The sequence below is a fragment of the Harpegnathos saltator genome, unplaced genomic scaffold (genome assembly GCF_003227715.2).
Source record: "Harpegnathos saltator strain DR-91 unplaced genomic scaffold, Hsal_v8.6 scaffold505, whole genome shotgun sequence".
In the NCBI taxonomy this organism is placed as follows: domain Eukaryota; kingdom Metazoa; phylum Arthropoda; class Insecta; order Hymenoptera; family Formicidae; genus Harpegnathos; species Harpegnathos saltator.
Window position 1 is genome coordinate 377,581 of NW_020230322.1, and position 24,468 is coordinate 402,048.

A 24,468-nucleotide genomic window follows, 5' to 3' on the forward strand; every position below is an offset into this window, starting at 1 on the left:
TATTTGACCTAAATCGGATCATTCTAACTATGATAATTAAAGCCTTCAATTTCATGCAAAAATAATGGATTTCTTTTTACTACACCTGATATTTTCTCTTACCTTTTCTTACCTTCGACTAGTGTAACCTGCGAAATTCGGAAGTCCTGGGTTTTACCAGCTTCATTTGCGTCTTGCGTCGTTTCATCGACTCCGTTGTCATCGTACTCGATGATGTTACTCATGACGTGAACAGCGTTGTCATGACTAACATCAGTGCTGTCTTCATTTATATTGCAGCCGATATCTTTGTCAGTTTTCGCTATTTTATTACGACTTGTTAAAATTTAACTCGATATTAAATACGAGACAAGAGAATAATCTTATACTTATTTTTCCTTATACTCACGGGCAGATTTCGTTGACGAAGAAGCCTTACTCGTGCGAGAGCGGCTCTTTGGATTTCCACTTCGTACAGTATTGGTGAGAACTGAAAAAATGAAGAACACAAGAACGTATTCGTGAACACCAGCATTTATTAGACTTATTCTTTTATGTCATATCACGGCGAAAGGAAATTACTTACAATGCAGAAAGGAGCATATCCTGAACACGGTCGCCGATATTTTCTTCATTCTCTTCGAGTAATCTTCTCGCTCCTACAATGTCGACTGCGATCCCATGCAGGCGAGGATTATTTTTAAATTGCCCGCAAGCGAATAACATCGCCAATAGGCCACTACTGCACATGGCCGCGAATTTATAAAACACTTCATATATCTTCTCATCATTATCACTCGCGAGTTCGCACAGATATTTCCCCCGTTTGATTATTGGATTTGCTACCGACGTTGCGATTATACAGTCACGTACAATTTCGAAAAGCTGCGACATCTTATACGTTCACGAATATAACGGAATAGGAATGTTGCTCGAAGTGATGGAAACAGTAAAATACGTCGCAGCAGCTTCGAACACTCTTATATAACATGGATCTTCCAAAATTTTGGGAAACCTCCACGAATGCCTGTGTATAATAAATAAGGCGGAACTAACTGTATCAACGCCTTTTCGGCAATATACCCGTTTAGTTTTATCGCGGAATTCGCTATCTGTTAAAGAATCACATTATTCCTGCTACAAAAGAATAAACCTTTTTCTTCTCATATCTATATCTCGTATTCTTAGAAAAATGCGAGGTCCGTGCGGTTCTCTTAGGCCCTACACGAAAAACGTTTTGTAGAATTGTCTGTTTATCTAAATTTAGATGTGTGGAAGGAAATATAAGCAATTTGACTAGAATAGAACTTCGGTTCACAAATGAGATGTAAAGGGAATTTTCTCATCCGCTGATTCGGCAAATATAATGCCTATTCCCGCGAAAACATAAAACCGTCAGAATCTGCAGGTTTCACGCATTCCGTTCAGTCACAAAAGAATAAACCTTATCGCGAGCACAAAAGAATGCCTTCTTTCTTCTCGTTTTTATAAATTCTCAGATGTGAAAAATGTGCGTCATTCCTTTGCGGCTTACACAAACGATTTGTAGAAACGTGTTTATCTAAACATAAATTTAGATGTAAGGATGGACGATATAATCGGTTTTGACTACAATAGAGTCTGATTGGAAACTTTCGCAAAAGACCATAAAATGTATTTTTCCATCCACCGCTTCGATAAATATAACGTCTGCTCCCACGACATCATGAAACCTGTAGGAACACGTATGCTCCGTTCTGAGAAATTCTAAAACGTTCTAGGCTGAATTATTTAACAAATATTAAGAAATAAATTTATTTGTTGTATGCTCACAGAACTACCCCTCCACTTTTCTTTCTCCTATAAGAAGCCCTTTGGGCTAGGGTCCAAACCATTTGTGTTTCTTCAGTCTTCGCACACGTTTCGTGTGACGAAGTATATTAGTTCCCGCGTTTTCACCTGTGGGATAATAAGTTCTTGTGAGAAACATAATGGCGAATACTAACGCAAACGCTGAATTTAAGAAGATCGCGTATGGTGACTCTGGCAAGGCATGCTATGAGAGCTATATGCTTCTCTCCACCACTTATCCCCTCAACACTTCGGATACCAAGAGGATGCAAATCGGATTGCGGGCATCAAACGATAGGACAATGTTCGAGCCTACAATAAAACTATCCGGCAATACCTCTATAGGGATCCAGTTCGACTTCGCCATATGGGAAAAGTTGAAGGAGTACATGAAACACATAGGCGATTTACTTACACTCGGTAATCAGGCCCGTGCCGGAGCTCGTCCATATCAACGATGTGACCATCACCTTTACCACGGCCTATGGGGCAAGGGCGATCATGGTGACTGAAAATACGAAAACGACCGAGGCGAACACCGCATCGAAGAGGATGCTTACCGATTCATCCCAGGGACAGCAGCCCCCGACGAAGAAAAGGAAACTCTACATGGTAAACATCGTGATGCAGGCAACATCTTTTGACGGGCTAGAGCTTATAACAAAATACATTGACGCACGAAGTGAACAACTGCAAACGTATGCAAAACTTGTAACCGATTACGTACGGTTTCTCGTAATGGAGATAGAACTCAGGCTCCCCAAGAAAAACTTAGACGAGGACATCGTGAAACAGACGCTTTTCGTAAACTATCAGGAAATTGAGCAAAAGATACGTCGGCAATTAAAAGATTTAACGTTTCTAGATATTTCTAGATTATTTTCACATTATATTTCAAGAAATTACTTCGATTTATTTAAATAAAATTGTACGAGCAATTTTAATAAATGTCTCATCCTAATCATGAAAAATAAAATGTGAATTCTATGAAAAATATTGTGCATTTCTTTCTCTTCACTTCTCCTCTCTTCTCTGCGATTTCCAGTTCGAGGTAACAAATTCCGTTATAAAAATAAGTTCGAAAGCGAGGGGACCTGCACAGGTAAAAATATTTGGGTACAGATAGGGCGGAGATATCGTCCTCCAACAATCGCTGGGTAGTTTTTGTCTTCGAAATGATCCCTGTCTGCTCGAACATGCTCGCACGCGCTCACGAGAATCGAGAGCCGGGGTCTCATGGTGGGGGGCCCGAGTCCTGTAGATTCTAGAATCTGCCAAATTTTTCACGCGTGACGTCAATACTCTCCATATGTACACAATATAGCTAGTTTCCAGGGTAGAGCAGTAGCGTAGGGCATAAGACGCTTGACTCAAAAGCCCAGCGGTCCAGGTTCGAATCCGACCAGGACTACAGGATTTTTCCAGAGTCTTCACACTAACCACGCACACACACACACACCTCTTTCCGTTCTACGTGTATGCCGTGAAACCAGTTTCTACCACAGAGTAGCAGTAGAGCAGTGGTAAGACGTGTTTGACTCCAAGAGCCCCTGAGGTTCCCGGGTTCGAGCCTCGCAGAGTGCCTAGGAGATTTTTCCAAAAGTAATATGCAAATTAACCAGCTGACCAAGAGCTAGAATCACAACAACGCCTAATTTGAATAATAAAAATTTAATATTCAGATTACACTCTAATTTTTATTCTGGTGATTCAAATTTCCGCCGTTTTTAGTCTTGGGGATAGGTATGGCTAGTCAAAACATTCCCCCTCCATTCGACCCTCCGGCGCCGGTGAGCGTGGTCTAGTGGCGCCGGAGGGTCGAGTGGAGGGGAAATGTTTTGACTGGCCATACCTACCCCCATACCGCCCTCATTATTGAAGTTAACGACACTTTCGTTATCGTTGCGTTCCTTCTCTACGGTATACAAAAGCTGCGCAACGATAACGAAAGTGTCGTTAACTCCAATAACGAGTTAAAAAATCGCGCCGCTGGTCCGCAAAGCAGGCTTGGCTCTCGCCAACCTAATGCAGACCCAGAGAGGCCGCGGATGGCGGGCTCGCCGCCTATACGTCGGTGTGGTTCTCTCGATCGCCCTCTATGGGACGCCCCGACTCATGGCCTCCGGCCGCAACATAAGCCTAATGCGCCAGGCGATGCGGCCGGTAGTGGTGAGGGCGATACGGGGGTTCCGCACCGTGTCGTACATGGTAGCGACCACCATAACCAGCTCCCCCCCCCCGTGGAGCTCCTCGCCCAGAAGAGGTGCACCCTTTATTGGAGGGTGCGCGAGCTCCGCGAGGAAGGGAAGGGACCAACGGTCAGAGGCCTGGCGGCCCTGAAGTCCCAGGCCAGAACCCGGGTCATGAAACGGTGGTCGGACATTCTGTCCGACCCCTCCGGATTCGGGCTCCGAACGGCCGAGACTGTCTGCCCTTGTATGCCTGAGATGGCAGACAGGAGGGGACGTGGACTCTCCTTCCATCTGGTGCAGGTGCTGACCGAACACGGATGTTTCGGTCGGTACCTGCATCGGATAGGCAAAGAACCCAGCGCGCGATACCACCACTGTCCAGAGAACGAGGACACGGTGCAATATATGCTGTGAATATGCAGTACATGGGACCAGCAGCTCTGTGTCTTCGCCTGGGCGGTGGTGTGCCGGGTGGAGGCCCTCTCGCTCCCGCGCATGGTTTGCGCCATGTGCGGGAGCGAGGAGGCGTGGGGCGGCGGTCTCTTTGCAAGGACGTCATGTCCCAGAAGGAAGCCGCCAAATGGGAGCGCCGCCCTGGCAACCGCTGCAGAGAGCGGCGGGACCGGCGGCGCTCCCTGGGGCTGGAAAGAGGGCCCGAAGTGACGCCGGCCGAGGAGCTGCCCCCGATCCATCGGGGGCCCGCCTTCATACGCGTGGAGAAGGGTGACGGGTGTGAAACTCGCCTCCCCCGCGCGTAGGTAAAAGTTGGTAAAGGGGGAGTGGAGACCCATTTGGGGACGGGCCCCACTCCCCCGCCCCCTCAGGTGAGAAGGAGGCTAGGAGGGTGGGTGTCCCTTCATAAATAATAGAGACCGGAAGACCAACCCGGCCGGGGGACCGGTCGGGACGCCGCGCCCCCGATTCCCTTTTGTGGGAGCTCCATAGAGCCCCGGAGCCGGGGTGTTGGGGAGGGAATACAGGTGTAGTTCCCCTGACTCCCCCCATTCCCGATCGTTAGATCCCGATCGGTAGATACCTCGGTAAGGTTTTAGTCGGTAGGAGTCCGACATAACCACCCCCCCAAGAGGCGGGGATATCCATGATGGATTTCCCCACCGTTATAAAAAAAAGGGAGTCCTGACTATAGATCACAGCTGGAGACGATCTGCACATTTCGGGCGAAATTCAAAAAGTGACATCCACTGTCCCCCAGCCACCGCTCCGCGTTCAGCGGCTGAGGCGACGATCCCGGTGCGTTCAGGTCCGTCGCTGTATAAGAAATCAGCTGAAGCGCACCCTCGCGTCATATTAACATTTTTCTTCGTTTAATAATCATTTTAAAATATATATGTTTATGTGTTTTATATATATGTGTATATAAAACTATAAACAGCTATAGATGATAAAATTCTGAGAAGATCAAATATCGTCGACCTCTTGAACGACGCGGTTCGTGAACGAAAAACTAGCAGAGCAGTAATGAGTGTTCAGTTTACACGACTTTTGCGAGAAGTGGAACTCCTCCGGAATTTGTAAGAAATCAGGAATTACTGACTGAAGAAGACACGTAAGAAAAAGATCTTTCCGCGATTTGGCCTAAACGTAAGATTGCCCAGATGTCACTTGAGGAAAAGTATCACGAGGATGGACGTACGCTGTTTATAACAACCAATGAGAATAGAAATAAAACACGAATAACCGGTGACGTTTTTAAACCCACGAGTAAAAGACGCGTGATAGATTGGAACCCGTTAGAATTGAGTATAGCTTCTTCGACGGCTAATTATGCACATTGATTTCCGCTAGCGAAGGGGCGAACGTATTATTGGGGAGACGTCTCTCGCGGAAGAACGTGACGGTGGACGTGTACACGCAATATTTATAACTTCCGATCAATATAAGCATAAAACGCGGGTGAGCGACAACGCATCTAAATCAGCGAATAAAAGACATTTAATCAATTCGAACATATTGGAATGACCGACCTCGCAAAATTCTACTACGATCATATGCAGGATACTCTGCGATAAGAAATCTTTCGCGAGCAGCAGGACCCGGCTCCGCATGTAAAGAGATTATTCGTTGACTTGAGTCGCAGAATGCGTACACACTTCATCGGCCGATACGGCATAAATTTCCACGTTTGCCTTACAACGTCACGAATATCGATGATCTATGGGAAGTCGATTTGGTCGAACTGGCTAATCTCCGAAATTACAACGATGGCTATTGTTACTTGTTGACAATCATCGATATGTTTAGCAAATTTGTCTGGGTAGAACAAATGATAGAGGCTTTTCGTCACGTGCTCTCAAAAAGCAAAGGGCGGGTACCGACATGGTTACAGAGTGACAAAGGTAAAGAATTCATCGATCAAGCATTTCTAAAATTTCTGAAGGAACAGAACGTATGTTTTTGCATGATGTGAAATCCTGATGCCAAAGTCAAAGTATTGATGTCAAAGTAGCGGTGGTCGAACGCTTCAACAGAACACTTAAAGAACGCTTATGCCGCTATTTTACGCACAAAAATACACATTGCTACATAGATATTTTGCAAGGCATCGTGCACACTTACAACCACAGTCCACCATTAAAATGGAAACGGCAAATGTCACGTTGGAAAACGCACGCCTCGCTCGTGAACACATGCAGCAGCGATACCATCTCGATAAACTCGATCGAAGAAATCGTAGTCGAGGAGCTAAATATAAAGTAGGTATACTAATGCGGGTCAGTAGAGCGAAAAGAGTCTTTGAGAAAGGATATGACGCGAACTGGACGGAAGAAATATTTCGGATTCACTGTATTCTCGAATGGCGAAATCCTCATGTGTATGAATTGAGTGATCTGTCAAGTGAAGTGATCGATGGGATATTCTACGAACAAGAACTAGCCTAGGTAAATAATTCCCCTTTAGTTTTTACACGTACATCCTGAGGAAGATACAGAATTCATATTCATTTCATTACCACGTGAAAATATTAATACTAAAGCGCCAAAAAACTCATCATAAAAAAAGATGACGACCATCTACCCAAATTCGAGGTTACCCACATAACTCTAAGTGTTTACGCCACGATGAGCGAACTGTTACAGGCTTCAAACGTTAGCTCATTTCTCAAAACACACATTGCTTGGCGCCAGGTTCTTCATCATGGTGGTAAAGTAACGCTATATTGCACATGCGATATTAAAAAATGCAATAGCCTTCGTGAAATTTTCCGACAAAGTGGCTCGTATGTTCAGCTTCGATATGTATAGACCGAGCAAAGAATTCATTCATCTCAACTTGTCGAAAATTATGCAAGGACGTATGACGTACTATCCCAATACTGATCGTAATGCGAATTCCCAGGAAGCTGGAGAAGGAAAGGTTTACTCTTTCACCACGTCAAAACGTGAACTTAGGTCCGACGAACCAAGTAGTGTGGTGCAGGGCGTATCCGATTACTCTTTGTTTATTGCGATATTTGCAGGTCAAATATAACGGGAGACGTATATTCTCTTCTTCTCCGAGTGGTTCCCGTCGTACAACGTTGGTAAATATGCCTAAGGACGTACTAGGTGCGCAACTAACTTTCCCGGTTTTTTTGATCAATGAAAAATGGAAAATTTCAAGAGAAATACAAAAAATGGTTTATTAAAAGTATCGTCCCTCGCTAGCTACACATTTTTGCCATCTCTTTGGCAATACATGAATACCGCGACGATAAAACGATATGTCTTTGAACCGAAACCATTCATCCAACCAATTTTGCACTTCTTCGAAATTGGCCAAGTGTTGCCCAGCCAAGCCATGCGCCATTGACCGGAACAAGTGATAATCGGAAGGAGCTAGGTCTGGCGAATACGGCGGGTGCAGTAACAGATCCCATTTCAGCGTTTTGATGGTGTCCTGGACGATGGAAGTGCGATGGCACCGAGCGTTGTCGTGTTGCAATATCACTCGTTCGTGTCTCGTGTACCATTCTGGCCGTTTTTCGAGCAATGCATGGTTCAAATTGATCAGTTGTTGTCGGTAGCGATGCCGATTGACAGTTTCGCCCAGTTTCAGCAGCTCATAGTACACGATTCCTGCCTGGTCCCACTAAACGCGGAGTATTGATTTTTCCGAAGCGATTTGGCTGTACCGTCGATATTGATGCTTCTCCAGGTGAAAGCCACGATGTTTTGTATTTGAGATTCTCGAAATATATCCACTTCTCATCGCCAGTAACAATTCCATATAGGAAACTCTTTCTTTCATGGCGCAAAAGCAAAATTTCGGAAGTAGCTTCCGATTTTCCATCTGTCTCTCAGTCAACTCATGCGGCAACCATTTTCCTTCCTTTTGAATTTTTCCCATGGCATGTAAACGTTTGAAAATATCTTGGCGAGTCATATTTAATGCCTCCGCAAGTTGATCTTGTGTTTGCGTATCATCTTCATCCAATAACGCTTGCAGATCGGTGTCCTCAATTGTTTTCGGTCTTCCAGAGCGCTCCTTGTCCTCAGTGTTGAAATCGTTACTTCTGAAGTGTTTAAACTAATCTTCAAATGTAGTTTTCGATGGTGCATGTTTGCCGTAGGCTTCTTCAAGCAAACGACGTGCTTCAACTGCACTTTTTTCAAGTTAAAGTAGAAAAGCAAAACTTCCCCCAAATGCTGTTTATTAGGCACAAAACTCGACTATTTCGTTGTTAGAAAAAATATTTTTGCGTTACGATATATGTTGGTATTACGACTGGTTACTGTTAACAGATGTCCAAGCTATAAAAAAACACAACTTCAAACATATATGTCGATTACATGTGTCGTTAGCGCCATCCATATGTGAAACCCGGAAACTTAGTTGCGCACCTAGTAACATGATGAAGCATTTTTCGCCTCTGAATTATATTCCATTGCGATTAACATGTTTCCGCACGATCTAAATAGATATAAGAGATTAGGTTGGCGAAAGAATATCATTTAAATTTGAGACGTTGACAATTAGATTACAATTTAGACGTCGAGATTAGGGATAATTATTCCGTAATTAGAATGATATGACACATTATTTAAAGTATTAAGAAGCACAATTCGGGGGAAGTCGTGGCAATGTAATTCCGCAAGTTTTCGTAGGTATCAGCACAATATCGCGGTATCAGCACGGTCACGGTATCGGTAGTTTTCTCGGTAGTCTGTTCAGGTGAACGGGTATTACCTTATCTGGCCAGTGGTGCGCGTGTTATTGGAAAAGAAGCTCTACGTGCAGGGATTAATATACTTGGTCATGTGGAGAATAACACGCCACTGAAAGTAGCTATTAAAACGCGCCTCAAGGAATCAGGCTCAAATCTCAAAAGAAGAGCGGAAGAATACATTAACAAATTGATGGAGGGGTCGGGATAAAGTTCGTGTGAAAATCGGAAAAGCTCAGTCTCCTTTCATCATGCTAAGCGGATATGGCGGCAAATCATCTCCGCGCAAACGTCGGGTCAGCGTTTCTAAATCAAGTAAGAGGAAAGTGACTCGATGAAACATACCGGGAAAGAAATCGGGTAAGAAGCTAGCGAAGAAACCAACGAAGAAGAAGCGTTCAGTGAAGAAAAGCAGGAGAGTACTCGCTAAACGTTAAGGAGTTGTCAAGAAGCGTGTCAGACATTTTTCCTAAATAATATACGTGTGTTTTCGAAGCAGGTCCTTTCTTTATACGCATTCCTGCGAATGTTTAAAGAGTGAACTCGATTTCTTCACCCTACCGTCTGCACAAACTATTATTGAGTGTTCATAATGGATTCACTACAAACCCGTGGCTTCTCTCACAGACGACATGCCCGTCGAATTCGTCGTACTAGAGCATGGAAAAGAATACATAGATCTTGCTCACACCATGCTGTTGCTACGCATACGAGTAGAAACGGAAGTGGGAGCAGGAGCCACCGCCGCAAAAGTAGGTCCTGTAAACCATATACTGCATTCAGTGTTCAATCAAATCGACGTATATTTCAATCAAAAGCTCGTGTCTCCTCCAAACAATGCTTACGCTTACATAGAGACGTTATTAAATTATGCTTCACCAGTAAAAGCCTCCCACTTGGATTCGTGCCTGTGTACAGCGATACTGCAGGGAACACAGACGCTCTACCTGAAGTGGCACCAAGCAATCACGGACTCGACAAGCGAGCCACTTTTGTATAAGGAGGACAAACGCTGGATCTCATAGGTCATCTTCACTGCGACGTCTTCAATCGAGATAAATTCTTGATCAATGGTGTAGAAGTGCATATGAGGCTTGTTCGTTCGAAATATTCTTTCTGTCTTATGAAGGGGAATACTATGTCATGGACACGCATTTTAGATGCTACACTATTCATCAGAAGAGCTAAAATAAACACTGGCATATTACTTGCTCATACGAAAATGTTGACCAGGACTACTGCTACATATCCGCTCACGAGAGTCGAGGTTAAATCATTCACGATTCATAATGGCGTCGTAGGAGATACTGCACAACGTCATTCTTAGACAAATATAAAAGCACATAATTGTCGATAACAAAGCGTTTAACGGAGCCCGGCATTTAATTCCACTCAATTTTAAGCATTATGAAATAAATTTCTTTTCGTTGTATGTTGATGGTACCCAAATCTCTAGTGGACCATTACAGCCACAGATGTCTATACTATACTAGATACCTAACTTCTACTAGGTGTGCAACTAAGTTTCCAGGTTTCGCACATGGATGGTGTTAACGGTATATGTAGTCGACATACATCTCTGAAAGTTGTATTTTTTATAGCTTGGACATCTGTTAACAATAACCAGTCGTAATACCAACACATATCGCAACACAAAAATATTTTTTCTAACAACGAAGATGTCGAGTTTTGTGTCTAATAAACAGCATTTGCGGGAAGCTTTGCTTTTCTGCTTTAACTTGAAAAAAAGTGCAACTGAAGCACGTCGTTTACTCGAGGAGGCCTACGGCGAACAGGCACCATCGAAAACTGTGAAGATTAGTTTAAAAGCTTCAGAAGTGGCGATTTCGACACTGAGGACAAGGAGCGCTCCGGAACACCAAAAACATTTGAGGACGCCGATCTGCAAGCGCTATTAGATGAAGATGATACGCAAACACAAGATCAACTTGCGGAGGCATTAAACATGACTCGCCAAGGTATTTCCAAACGTTTACGTACCATGGGAAAAATTCAAAAGGAAGGAAAATATGTGCCGCATGAGTTGACCGACAAGGAGATGACGCCAATTAGAAAATCGTTTTTCGAACGAGTCATAGTGCGTTCGATAGCTTGTATGAAAACCCTAGAGTCGTTCGTGCCAATGCGCCTTTGTTTAAGAGAATTTAAGAGACAAAATTAGGGTCACACAACTACGTCGCACATAAGCACTAACTTTACGACCTCTTTCGAGTAAACGGCGTAGTTGAGGAGACTAAGGCTCCTACACATAGACTTTTACACCGGCGGCGAGAGTTCGGATCTCACCGACGACTGCTTCACTTCATAGTTTTCTTTTTCTTTTTTTCTTTAATTTTCGACATATACATAGTAATACGTTATTCATAATTATTTATTTATTTTTTAATTTATTTCGTTTTTATATAAAAAAATAAGGACATTTCGGGATATTTGAACCCAATATGAAATAAAAAATATATAAATCGTATGAACTGATTATACTGGAGAGGGTGTTATAAAAGTCCGGGAAGAGCAGAATAACTCGAGAAATATGAGTCCTAGAAAGAATGCGAAGTACTGGGTTTTTATGATTTTTTTCTGCCTATCTGACGGTTACCCTGGATTTGAACTTGACAATGACCTTGAAGGTCATTTCAAGGTCAGGTCAATTTTTTCAAACGGGACTCCATACTTTTGACCCCAGAAATGAAAACAGCAAAAAATTTTACGTTCGGGTATGACCTTGAGCACTGCCAAATTTGACCTCTGAAGGTCACATAAAGGTCTAAGCTTGTTTTAGGTTGAAAACACGAAAACACGAAACCTGCTAGGGAGCAATGTTATTCATAAGAATAAGAACGTAGAGGTCAACGAGGGACATTCAGCCGTGACCTTGCCCTTATTTTCAAGGTCATGAGTTAAGATTATTATTAAGGTCAAACCGGACTTTTTTAGGGCTGAAAATCCATACTTTTGACCTAAAAGTGTCAAGGTTGAAAAATTTTACGTTCAGATATGATGTTTTCAACCTTGACCTTGTTCTCAAAATTATGCGTTCTACGTTACTTCACTGATCGTGATGTCTGCTGAAAGTAAAGCGTCTCGGAACTCGACCACTGAAGGCAAGGTATCTCAAACCCGACTACTGAAGACAAGGTGTCTCTAACCCGACCACTGAAGGCAAAGTGTCTCAAACCCGACCACTGAAGGCAAGGTTCAGTTAGTCCCGGCCACCGAAGGCAAAGCATCTTGTAACTCGGCCTGAGATTACAAGAGATGTTCAAAATGTTCCCCATTGACCGTTTGACAGTGTGCTAAGCGGACGTACAAATTGTCAGTCGCACTCCTTATCATTTCTAGAGATATTGCAGCACATTCGTCTATGATCCGTTGTTGAAGCTCATTCAGGTTACGAGGTTTAATGAAATAAACTTTATTTTTTATGTAACCCCAAAGAAAGAAATCAAGTGGTGCAATGTCGGGCGATCTCGGTGGCCATTCGATTGTTCCTCTTCTACCTATCCATCGATTAGGGAAAGTATCGTTTAAATAGTTCCGAACAATGTCCATAATGTGGCGGTGCACCATCTTGCTGGAACCAAACATCATCAAAATTATCACCAACAATCTCCTGTATTGATGGAACAATTTTGTCTGTTAGAAGCTGCAGATAGGTTTCTGAGTTCAAATTCCCATTAAAAAAGGCCCATAAAGAAAGGCCCAACCACTTGATTATCATAAAGACCTGCCCAAACATTCAATTTTTGAGATCGCTGCGTATGTGCTTCAAGCATCCAATGAGAATTTTCCTTGTCCCAATATCTAAAATTATGACGGTTTACCTTACCAGTAATTTCAAAAGACGCTTCGTCTGAGAAAACGATATTATGCTAAAAGTTCGGTTGCTGATCAATTCTTTGCATCATAACTTCTGAAAATTGCACCCTGCGGTCAAAATCATGCTTATTCAACTCATCGTGGAGATGAATTTTGTAGGGGTGGAACTTAATGGTCTTTAGATTTTTGGAAATTGACAATACATTCATTTGAAGCTGTTGAGATGTTTTTCTAATTGACAATCTGAGATTTTCAACAAATGATTGGGCTACTTCAAATTGTCGCTCTTCTGTCGTTTGGGACCTTAGACTCCCAGATTTTTGGCGGTTTTTATTACTCCTAGTTTCCACAAATCGTCTGATGATGCGAGATACAGTCGATATTGAAATACTTTCGCCTTCATTACGAAGTTTTCATTGAACAGCAATCTCACTTCACTGTATGACCTTTGTCTATACCCCATCCTCTCATCATCAATAGCGAAACTCTTTCATGCTCTGTAAGAGGAGCCATTTGGAATTGAAAACAAAAAATTGCAAAAATTTGGTATAAAAAATTCGGTTTCTGTACCTTTAAATAAAAATAATAAGTAATGTACTATTGATCGTTAATAATAATATGATAATAATTCAAAACGGACTAGAATGACATCAAAACTTGTTAAACCGATGAAAACTCAACAAAACAACCTATTATCTGTTTGACACTGATAGAATCGAGACAAATAAAAACTTTGAAGCATACACTTTATCGATGGCGAATAAATTTTTCGGATACCGATCCTGGAATTTTTGAGCTTGCTAAAACCGAATCCGACGTCGGATTTTGCAAATTCAAGATGGCCGATTCAAGATAGCGGCCGATATTTAAGAATAACAAAAATTGGATCTCATTTAAGGAGTTTTTGAAGTCGTTTCTGAAATCGAATCCGACGTTGGATTTTACAAATTCAAGACCTATTAAAAATGGCGCCCGATATTGAGGAATTACCAACAATCGGAGTGTGACCTCGTACGTAACGTAAAATCTCACTCTTCACATTATGGGGGGGTAAAAGTATGTGTTTCCAGCCTAAAAAAATTAATTGACCTTGATATGACAGACACATAACTTTAAGAACAAGGTCAAGGTTGAAAACATCATATCTGAACGTAAAATTTTTCAACCTTGACACTTTTAGGTCAAAAGTATGGATTTTCAGTCCTAAAAAAGTCCGGTTTAACCTTAATAATAATCTTAACTCATGACCTTGAGAATAAGGGCAAGGTCACGGCTGAATGTCCCTCGCTGACCTCTACATTCTTATTCTTATGCGTAACATTGCTCTCTAGCAAGTGCATTTTCGCGTTTTCAGCCTAAAACAAGCTTAGACCTTTATGTGACCTTCAGAGGTCAAATTTGGCAGTGTTCAAGGTCATATCCGAACGTAGAAAGTTCCGCTCTTTTCATTTCTGTGGTCAAAAGTATAGGGTCCCATTTATAAAATTGACCTAACCTTGAAATGACCTTCAAAGTCATTGTCAAGGTCAAATCCAAGGTCATCATCAGAGAGCCAGAAAAAAATTATAAAAACTCAGTACTTTGCATTTTTTCTAGGACTCATATTTCTCGAATTATTCTGCTCTTCCTGGAGTTTTATAACATCCTGTATATTTTTCAAGCAACGCATAAATTTTATACATGTCAAAATCAAATACAAACTATAAATGTCTACATATTGTAGCGCTCTCTCACACTCGCGCTTGCACTCGGGTAAATGAAAACACCCGCGTAACAACTAAGAAGCTTTACTGTTTACAGCACCGTTCTTTCAAGTTTTTTTACAGGAATAACTCTCTGTTTTACAAAACTCGCGTCTATCAACGGTGACAGCTTGCCAGAAACTCTCAGTCAGCTGTTGTTGTTTTCTTCTTATCGATTTTCCGTCGTCAGGACAATCCTCGCTCAGTTGCAAAATCAGCATCAGATGCCTAAGGCTCGCGGACAACGGACGCCGCCACAAACCTTGTGGCTCAGACACAATACTGCTCCGCTTCTTCAAAGAATTGTCGTCCCGACAATTCACCTAGGCAAGGTCATCTTCTTCCTCGATTCCAGATATCTTCATGGCTCCTGTCCTACCCTGAGCTGCTGCTACAGGTTACCGGACTCCATGAATTCTTGATCTCAAGCAAGGGTTCTGAAGATCTTGAGTCTTCGCCTTAATTGTCTTTATTCCTGTCCTTTAGGAGGTGATCAGTCTCCAAGATATTTTCAAAACAATCCGCTTGTTGTTCCGCTTCTTCGTCCGCTTCCACCTTGGTTCCTTTTCGGACAGAGGGGCGGGGAACTACCGTGGACCCAACGTTCTTTTGAAGAACACCCCGAGTCTCTGCCTCGGCATTCGCCCAAAGCCCCACGGAAAAACCACGGTCAAAAACCGTGGGGAAGGCAACCTTCTTAATCTGTTGTAGATGGACATCCTTCAACAAGCTGAACAACTTTTCTGGGAAATTTGAAATGAAAAACGACGTTTCTGAAAGGCAAAAAAAATGAATGAATCTTCATTCTTCTAACAAATGTCTTCATATTTGATATTGGGCTCAGACTTAATCCAAGACGTTAAATCATTCGTTCACAAAAAGAAACTAACCTATCGGAATGAACTACTTTCGTCTTATGTTTCTTTGACCTTTGAATATAATAAACCACATCGCTTAATTTTTTTACGATTACAAAAGGTCCCTCCCAATGGAACTGTAACTTTGGCGCCCTCCCTCTTCTACGACGAGGATTATAAAACCAAACCCTACTCTCTTCAACAAAATGACATCTCTTAGCATTTCAATTATAGCGAATTTTAGAAGACATCGATTTCTGAAGTAAATTTTACTTAGCAATCTCATGAACTGAATTCAATTTTTCTTGAAGTTGGCAGCAATAATTGTTCAACATCTTCGACCTGGAAGGAGGAATCCCTCGTAGCAAATCCAGTGGCAATCTGAGTTCCCGACCAAAATGTAATTCTGCCGGTGACATTTTTGTTGACTCATGTTTCGAAGATCGATACGCAAGAAGAAACATCGGTACCCAATGATCCCAATCCTTCTGATTTTCTGAAATGAACTTGGATAAATAATTCACAATGGTGAAATGTTGACGTTCCACTTGGCCATCCGATTGCGGATGTAACGCAGAAGTACGTGTTTTCTTTATTCCTAATAATCCTGATATCTCCTGAAACAATCGTGACTCAAAACTTCTGCCTTGATCCGTATGAAGCTCCAAAGGAACTTCATGCCTGGAAATAAATTGCTTCACAAAAACATCTGCCACAGTGGAAGCTCTTATACTTTTCACGGGAAAAGCTTCAAACCATTTGGAAAAGAAATCCACTATTACCAACAAGTACTTATTTCCAGAAAATGTAGTAGGAAGAGGTCCTAAAATATCCATCTGGATTCTCTCCATTGGTAATCCAACATTATAAATTTGCAAAAGAGACTTTCCCTTGTCAGCAAGACCCTTTGCAACACAAATCTTGCATGATCTGCATCAATTTTCAACATCCCTCTTGTCCTCATTGAAATTCGACCCCTTATTCCGTCGCAAATTATTGAAACTTCCCGAACGCGTTCCCTTATTAACAATTTCCGTTCCGTAATTTCTGTTTTCAATATTTTCTCTGTTTTCCGCTTTCCGGAAGAAATCTTTCTGCCCATCATTTAACTCGATTCTCCGCGATGACTTAAATTTTTCATTTCTCCGGGGAAAAACCGTTTCCTGAATTGCTCAAACTGTCATCGCTCGTTCTAATGCGGTTTTCAAAGATGTAACATTATCTAATTGCAAAGTTTGTTTAACAAAACTATCGGATATTGCCGCGATAAATTGTGCACATGAAATTTTATCCCGAACTTCCACTGAACACTCCGGATAAGCGAGACGAGCTAATCTTTCTAACTCTTCCCCCAGTGTAGCGAAGTCTTCACCCAATTTCTGTTTTCGATTGGAAAATTGCGTAAAGGAATTTTAGAAATTTTCCCAATCCCCAAATCGTAATTCCAACCTATTCCTTAATTCTGCAAAGGTCTTTCCTTCGTCCCACGAATCTAAAACCGAGCGTGCCTTTCCACGTAAATGTGCTGCCAGCTGCACCGATTTTCTCAAATCATCCGTTAGCTCGCGCGATTAATTCAAATTGCCCTATGTATTCGCGTAGCGGAACCATTCCGTCATAAATATCGGGCTTTAATGTTTCTACGGAAGAAGCATGATTTTGCGGGCGACTTAGATGTGTTGGTTCTCCGACCACAGTCAGCTGACTCCGCAACTCCTGCAGCTCTTGTCACTCTCGCTCCCTTTCTGCTCGAAGTTGTCGCAGCTCCTTCATCATCTCCCGCATCACATTCTCCCCCGCGCTCGAAGAACACGCCGCTCCAGCCTCTGATTACATCGTCTCGTCGAGATGTAGCCGCTTTCTTGTCACTCGCTGGGCCATTCACCACACTTTAATCGCGAATCTTAAAATAACGCGATTTATCCCGGACGAGCCCCCAAAATGTAGCGCTCTCTCTCACACTCGCGCTTGCACTCGGGTAAGTGAAAACACCCGCGTAACAACTAAGAAGCTTTACTATTTACAGTACCGTTCTTTCAAGTTTTTTTACAGGAATAACTCTCTGTTTTACAAAACTCGCGTCTATCAACGGTGATAGCTTGCCAGAAACTCTCAGTCAGCTGTTGTTGTTGTTTTCTTCTTATCGATTTTTCGTCGTCAGGACAATCCTCGCTCAGTTGTCAAAATCAGCATCAGATGCCTAAGGCTCGCGAACAACGGACGCCGCCACAAACCTTGTGGCTCGGACACAACAATATTATAAAATGTTTCCATCGCTTCGCAGTGTTGTGGATGAAAATTCATGTAAAAACATTGGAAACATAAAACTTTGTCGCATCACGAACATTTTATAAATGAATTATGTTGTTCACATACGCATCTTTTATTATAAATATTAGGAGGAAAGCATAATTGGTTAACATTTAAAAACATTTCTCTTTCATCAGCTAATTTGGACGCATACCATGCATATTGAAGCATATTGTTGTGCCCACGCCTTTGGGGAACGTGTTGTTCCCACGCTCTTGGGAGAAGACTGTGAAGAAGGCATATAGAGAGTGTTTGACAGCTGTTATCGTTGTCAAGGAGTTTGTTTACTAACAACTAGAAGAGAGTCGCTCTAGTCCTGTCACAGCGTACGGACATAAAGCGAATTCGTGCGATTATTTTGAGATTGATTAAGATCCGTTTTTCTTGGCTGTAAATAAAGCTTTTCTCGTTTAGTTTATCCCGAGTTATTTCTTTCACGCGCGGGCATAACAATATATTTAAATCTTGGATTTAAATGTATTCTTCAATATGTATGGCATGCGTTCAAATTAGCTGACGAAAGAGAAATGTTTTTAAATGTTAACCAACTATGCTTTCCTCCTAATATTTATAATAAAAGAAGCGTATGTGAACAACATAATTCATTTATAAAATGTTCGCGACAAAGTTTTATATTTCCAATGTTTTTACATGAATTTTCATCTACAACACTGCGAAGCGATGAAAACATTTTATAATATGTAGACATTTATAAAGTTTGTATTTGATTTTGACATGTATAAAATGTATACGTTGCTTGAAAAATATATAATCAGTTCATACGATTTATATATTTTTTATTTCATATTCGTTCAAATATCCCGAAATGTCCTTATTTTTTATATAAAAACGAAATAAATTAAAAAAAAAAAATAATTATTAATAACGTATTACTATATGTCGAAAATTAAAGAAAAAAAGAAAAAAAACCATGAAGTGAAGCAGTCGTCGATGGAATCCGAACGCTCGCCGCTGGTGCAAAAATCTATGTGTGGGAGCCTTAGTTTCCTCAGCTATGCCGTTTACTCGAAAGAGGTCGTAAAGTTAGTGCTTATGTGCGATGTAGTTACGTGACCCTAACTTTGTCTCTTAAATTCTCTTAAACAAAGGCGCATTGGCACGAACGGCTCTAGGGTTTTCATTACCTACATACAAGCTATCGAACGCACTATGACTCGTTCGAGAAACGATTTTCTAATTGGCGTCATCTCCTTGTGAGAGATAGATGGAAAATCGAAGAGCCACTCCCGAAATTTTGCTTTTGCGGCATGAAAGAAAGAGTTTCCTGCATCGAATTGTTACTGGCGATAAGAAGTGGATATATTTCGAGAATCTCAAACGCAAAAAAATCGTGGCTTTCACCTGGTGATGCATCAACATCGACGGCACGGCCAAATCGCTTCGGAAAGAAGACAATGCTCTGCGTTTGGTGGGACCAGAAAGGAATCGTGTACTATGAGCTGCTGAAATCAGGTGAAACTGTCAATGAGCATCGCTAACGACAACAAGTCGTCCAGGACACCATCAAAACGCTGAAATGGGATCTGCTACCGCACCCGTCATATTCGCCAGACCTGGCCCCTTCCAATTATCACTTGTTCTGGTCGATGGCGCATGGCTTGACTAGGCAACACTTGGCCAATTTCGAAGAAGTGCAAAATTGGTTGGATGAATAGTTTCGGTCCAAAGACGCGTCGTTTTATCGTCGCGGTATGTATTGCCAGAGAGATGGCAAAAATGTGTAGCTAGCGGGGGACGATACTTTGAATAAACCATTTTTTTATTTCTCTTGAAATATTCCATTTTTCATTGATAAAAAAGACCCGAAAACTTAGTTGTGCACCTAGTAAAAGAGCTATGCCGAGCGTATTTTCCGGTTCGGCCATGAAGACGCCAAGACATGGCGGCGGTGTATGTTTGTATTATGTACGTGAGTACCCGATGTATATGTAGTAGTACGTATGTGATAATTGGTGTGTTCGTATATACCGCTATTAATATTATTAAAACTGCAAATCTACAAACGAGATAATGCCAAGTACATGTTGCATTGTCAATTGCAATAATACAAATAAAAAAGGATATCACTTATTTAAGTCATAAGATCACTTATCACTTATTTACCTAACCAAATGTGTTGCAATTCAAAGCTGATATGAAAAGTTTACTGGTAAAAAATTCGATTTCAGCATCAGATACAGTTAATTATGTCAGTTTTGATACAGAAAACAATGCACAATTCAAATTAAAATGGGCGAAGAAAAAGTATGTTCAAAATTGGCACGATAACATTGATAGATTGACAGATTATGAAATATATGATGATTTATATGATGAAAATGAAGATATAGACCTAGATCATAATGGCACTGTGAGTGAAAGTAGTTCCCTTAAAGACAACATTTTATATTATATGACGGGTTTCACAATCAAAGTAATTATTCGTACATTAATGTGTAAAGACTACATTACCAACACCATCAGTGAAGTCAGCGATAAGTAACATAACATTTCGTCATATACTATGTTAATAGATATAAAAGATAAAGGAGGTTTAGTATACGCATCAAATGATGTATACAAAATTATTCGTGCAACTGAAACACTTTGACTTTGAGAGACTGTCAGCTTGTACCACCAGGTACAAGTAACAATGCCTCTCTCTGTAGTCGCCGTGCGCTCGGGATAGCACTAGAGATGTCGCTTCCGAACGACATCTCTCAACGTTATCTGGGGAGGGGAGAGTGTCGTGAGCGTGGAGCGTCAGATAGCTCAGTGGTCTAGAGCAGTCGCCCGGCAAGCGAAAGACCCGGGTTCGATTCCCGGTCTAGCGACTACCGCGCTCTCGATATTTTTCTCTCCTCGGAACGAAAAATGAGATGCAGATCCCGAACGCACGGCGTCCTGTCGCCACCTAGTACGCCCTCCTTCTTTCATGGTCGTATAATATATATATAAATATATTTATATATTTTATATATAAATATATTTGGTATATTCCTTTAGAACGAAAAATGTACGTCAATCAAATGCAAGAACTCACTTAGCGTTCAGTAAGCGCTTGTAGTACTAAATGCACCCATTGGTCGTGCTGGCTTCGCGTTCCGTTCTCTATGGGACGTCGACTTTAAGCACTCGATGTGGAAAAGTGCAAATGGCGATCAGTGAAATATCTCTCTCGTTCGCTCATTCACAAATTAGTTACTGTGTTAGTGCATATGTACATGTAGCTTGTGCTTATACAGCTCAATACGGTTAAAGGCTGAGTACTGAATATAAGTACTTATTAAATGTGTATTTTATCATTAACCTTGAAAATCACGTCATGGACAGTGATGGGAATCATAGCCTTTTGACATCTATGCACAGATACTTTTCAATATGTGGGGAGGGAGAAGCTCGATTACATTCAGTTTATCGTAAAAATATTGCTATTTATATCGCACGATAAACTGATTGTAGACTGAGCACACAGATAGAAAAGTCTCTGTGGCGTAGGTATGCCAAAAGACCAAGCCCCACAAAAACATACGTGGATTCCATGTGGAATGCACGTATTCACGTGAAATCCACAAAATCACATGGATTTCACGTATACACAACGTTCTTGTTTTCGTGGGGGAGATTTCCATCACTGGTCATACCCAATGAAAAGGGGACGTGAAATCTAGGTATTTTAAGTTAATAGTTTACTTAGGTTAAATAGTTTACTTAGGTTAAATACGTTCAATGCAAGTTAAAATAAAATTAATCTGAAGTAACTTATTTGCAACTTTGTTAATATTGTTTCATAATGTCTTGTGGGTATTCAATTTGTCAGCAATACTTATGAAGAAGGTACAATTGCATTGATTCATCGATCATGGTTTACGCCTCTGAAAAGTCAAGTCTGGTGGCCTCCATACAAGACAAGTGTTCAATTTAAAAAAGCACTGTTTACTGAAGAACAAGTAAACAAAAATACATGGGCATTGTATGAGGTGAAACGTATATTTTTTACTTGTGGTATGTATTTTATGTATAACATTATACTCGTTTGTTATTTGTACAGTAATATAAATATATTTCAAAGTATTGTTATTTATATACAGATGAATTTGATAAGGCCTTTAAAAAACTAAAAGAATGTGAAGAAGTGTCTGATTTACAATCTACTGAAGTAGAAGATGACGTACAAAGTAAGAAAAGAAAACGCAAACCAAATTTAAAATATGTCATAAGTAGTGAAGACGAATACGATGAAAACTGTGATTCTCTACAGTCATCAGCAAAACTTGATAAATCAGGTGAGACAAACATAATTTACATTTATAAGGATAAGAATATTATCATTGTTTTTCCCTTCATTTATTCTTATACTATGTTATAATATGATAAAATATTATGCGCGTTTCATATTATATATGTTTATAAAAACATATCCTTTTTTAAGTACAATTGAAAAATGGACTTTGGAAAACACAACGCAGGTACGTTGCAGATAAAAATTATGAAAATAGGAAATAAATGTATTGTTATCAATTACGTATTTATTTTGAGAATCTCTTGATTCTGATTTTTTGTGAAATTTTTGTTTATGTTTACAGAGATTATGTATTACAAGAAATACCTACTAATTCTTCTGCAAGTTACACAAATAACGATACATCTATCATTGCTCCAACTATTAACACTAGAACAAAAGTTACTAATTCTACGCTTATAAATAAAAATGAAAATTATACGAAGCAGGTTGCAGAAAAAAGTATAGAAGCGTCATTGCTTAATATATATATTGTTCGCACTTTGAGTGAATTAAAAACATGGCCTGTTAATCTCATTGACAGTAAATGTATTCTATTGCCTTATACTAACGGTAACAATTGTTACGTATGCTTACCAATCATACATAGTTTGGACTAATGTATTAGTTCAAATATCCTCTAATATGAGTTTTTTTCTTGTTATATTCCATTTAATTTACGAAAGTGTGATAATTGAAGAAATGATTTTAGTTATGCTGTCAAAAATTACATATATTCTATTTCTATTTGATTCTATAATAATATATTATATATTATGTAAATAAGAGCTTTTATGTTTCAATAAAAAAATTAATGATCTGATGTATATGTCTATGTTTGTACTATATTTGCGTCTTCATTATGTCCTAAATATATCACCTTGCTACCTGTTTGCTGATAAATATTGCTGATAAATACGTCCAAATAAGATCCATTTATGACGTCAAAATACGGTTCTTCTATGACGTCAAAAAACGGCCCTTGCATGACGTCAATATTTTGGGACATTCGATCGTCTTTTGGACGTCATAACGACGTCAATCCCTGACGTCAAGTTTAGTCAGCAAATAACTAATTTTCGACGTCATAATGACGTCTGTTTGCTACCTGGGTAGTATCAAGTAATTACAAGTACAATACAAGAATATAATAACTGGTATAAATATTTTCATATCATATCTGAAGAACAGTCGGATACAATAGAAATAGAAGAATACAGTATGGAATGGAATTATGCTGCAAAGGATAAACCGAATTCGTTGAAAAGGTGTGAAAGTACATGTTTGGCTAATATATTGTTGTATCTATAACATCCATTAACTATTAATGTATTCCTTTCTTAGGAAATCAATGGGGCATGAAGAAGTGGATGTTCCTTTGCATCACATCAAAAGACTGAAGGACATCAACGTGAACAAAGTGTCCAAACATGCGGAAGAAGCAAAATTTGTAATAGAAGTTGCAATGGAAACAATAGAAGATAAGCAAAACGAAATAAGAAAGTTGAAATCGTACGTAAATACCCAAAGACGACGATTGCAGAGTTTGATTGAATTAAATAAACATTTGCATGATAATAATTTAATTTCCGATACAGTTCAGAAAAATCTTGACGTAAGTATTTGATACTTTAAACTTACTTTTAACTTGTAATTCGGGGAACGAATTCGGCCGCTTACGCAAGCACGCACGAAGGCTTCTTTGTAACCCGTTCTTATATTTCACATGGTCTTAAATACATGTTTAAGAACATTGTAGCCAATAAAACGATCCGTACAGATGCTGTATAAATCATTATATTGGCTACGAAGTATTTCAAGGGGTATTTAAAACGATATTGAAATATAAGAATTGACTTGGAACAAACTTTAGTGCGCACTCGATGTGCATTAGTGCAAGCGATCGAATTCGCTATTAGAAATGCTACAATTTCGTTTATATTACAGTAATGTGCAACGTATCGTTTTACACAAGTAATTATCATTAATTACATTCTACAATCGTGCTAAATGAACAATTCACTACAGTATGTTGATTGTGAAGATGGAAAACTGATGATATGTCTATGATAAATGCACAAATCGAGTTGTATCTATACAACAACATCATGATTGAAATTGAAACAACTGTGTTTATGCAGCTGTAAAAACACTGCAAAACACATATGTTACAATATAAAGATTTATATAAACGTTACCAATTTACAGTAACGTTGACGCAATAGAATGAGGGTGCGTTTGGGGGGACGCTATTAGCATCATTATATTTTTATCG

At 40.3% G+C, this 24,468-nt stretch overlaps 2 protein-coding genes and 1 non-coding gene across 3 annotated transcripts in view; 2 read left to right on the forward strand and 1 right to left on the reverse strand.

The window, feature by feature from the left end:
* LOC105182985 (SEC14-like protein 2) overlaps window positions 1-24,468 on the reverse strand; it is a 342,399-nt gene that overhangs the window by 237,178 nt on the left and 80,753 nt on the right. The window lies entirely within an intron of this gene.
* TRNAA-GGC (transfer RNA alanine (anticodon GGC)) lies at window positions 20,673-20,745 on the forward strand. The gene has a single exon. It is a non-coding gene; the product is annotated as a tRNA-Ala (tRNA).
* LOC109504161 (hypothetical protein) lies at window positions 22,987-24,343 on the forward strand. The gene is made up of 2 exons (XM_019842988.2): window positions 22,987-23,461; window positions 23,538-24,343. Exons 1-2 carry the CDS (start codon window positions 23,415-23,417, stop codon window positions 23,818-23,820), a joined length of 330 nt encoding a protein of 109 aa, XP_019698547.2. The 5' UTR covers window positions 22,987-23,414; the 3' UTR covers window positions 23,821-24,343.

Coding starts and splice junctions, on each gene's coding strand:
- LOC109504161 (XM_019842988.2), top strand. CDS start 23,415: ATGGAATGGAATTATGCTGCAAAGGATAAACCGAATTCGTTGAAAAG. Junction 23,462..23,537: donor AAACCGAATTCGTTGAAAAG/GTGTGAAAGTAC, acceptor TTCCTTTCTTAG/GAAATCAATGGGGCATGAAG.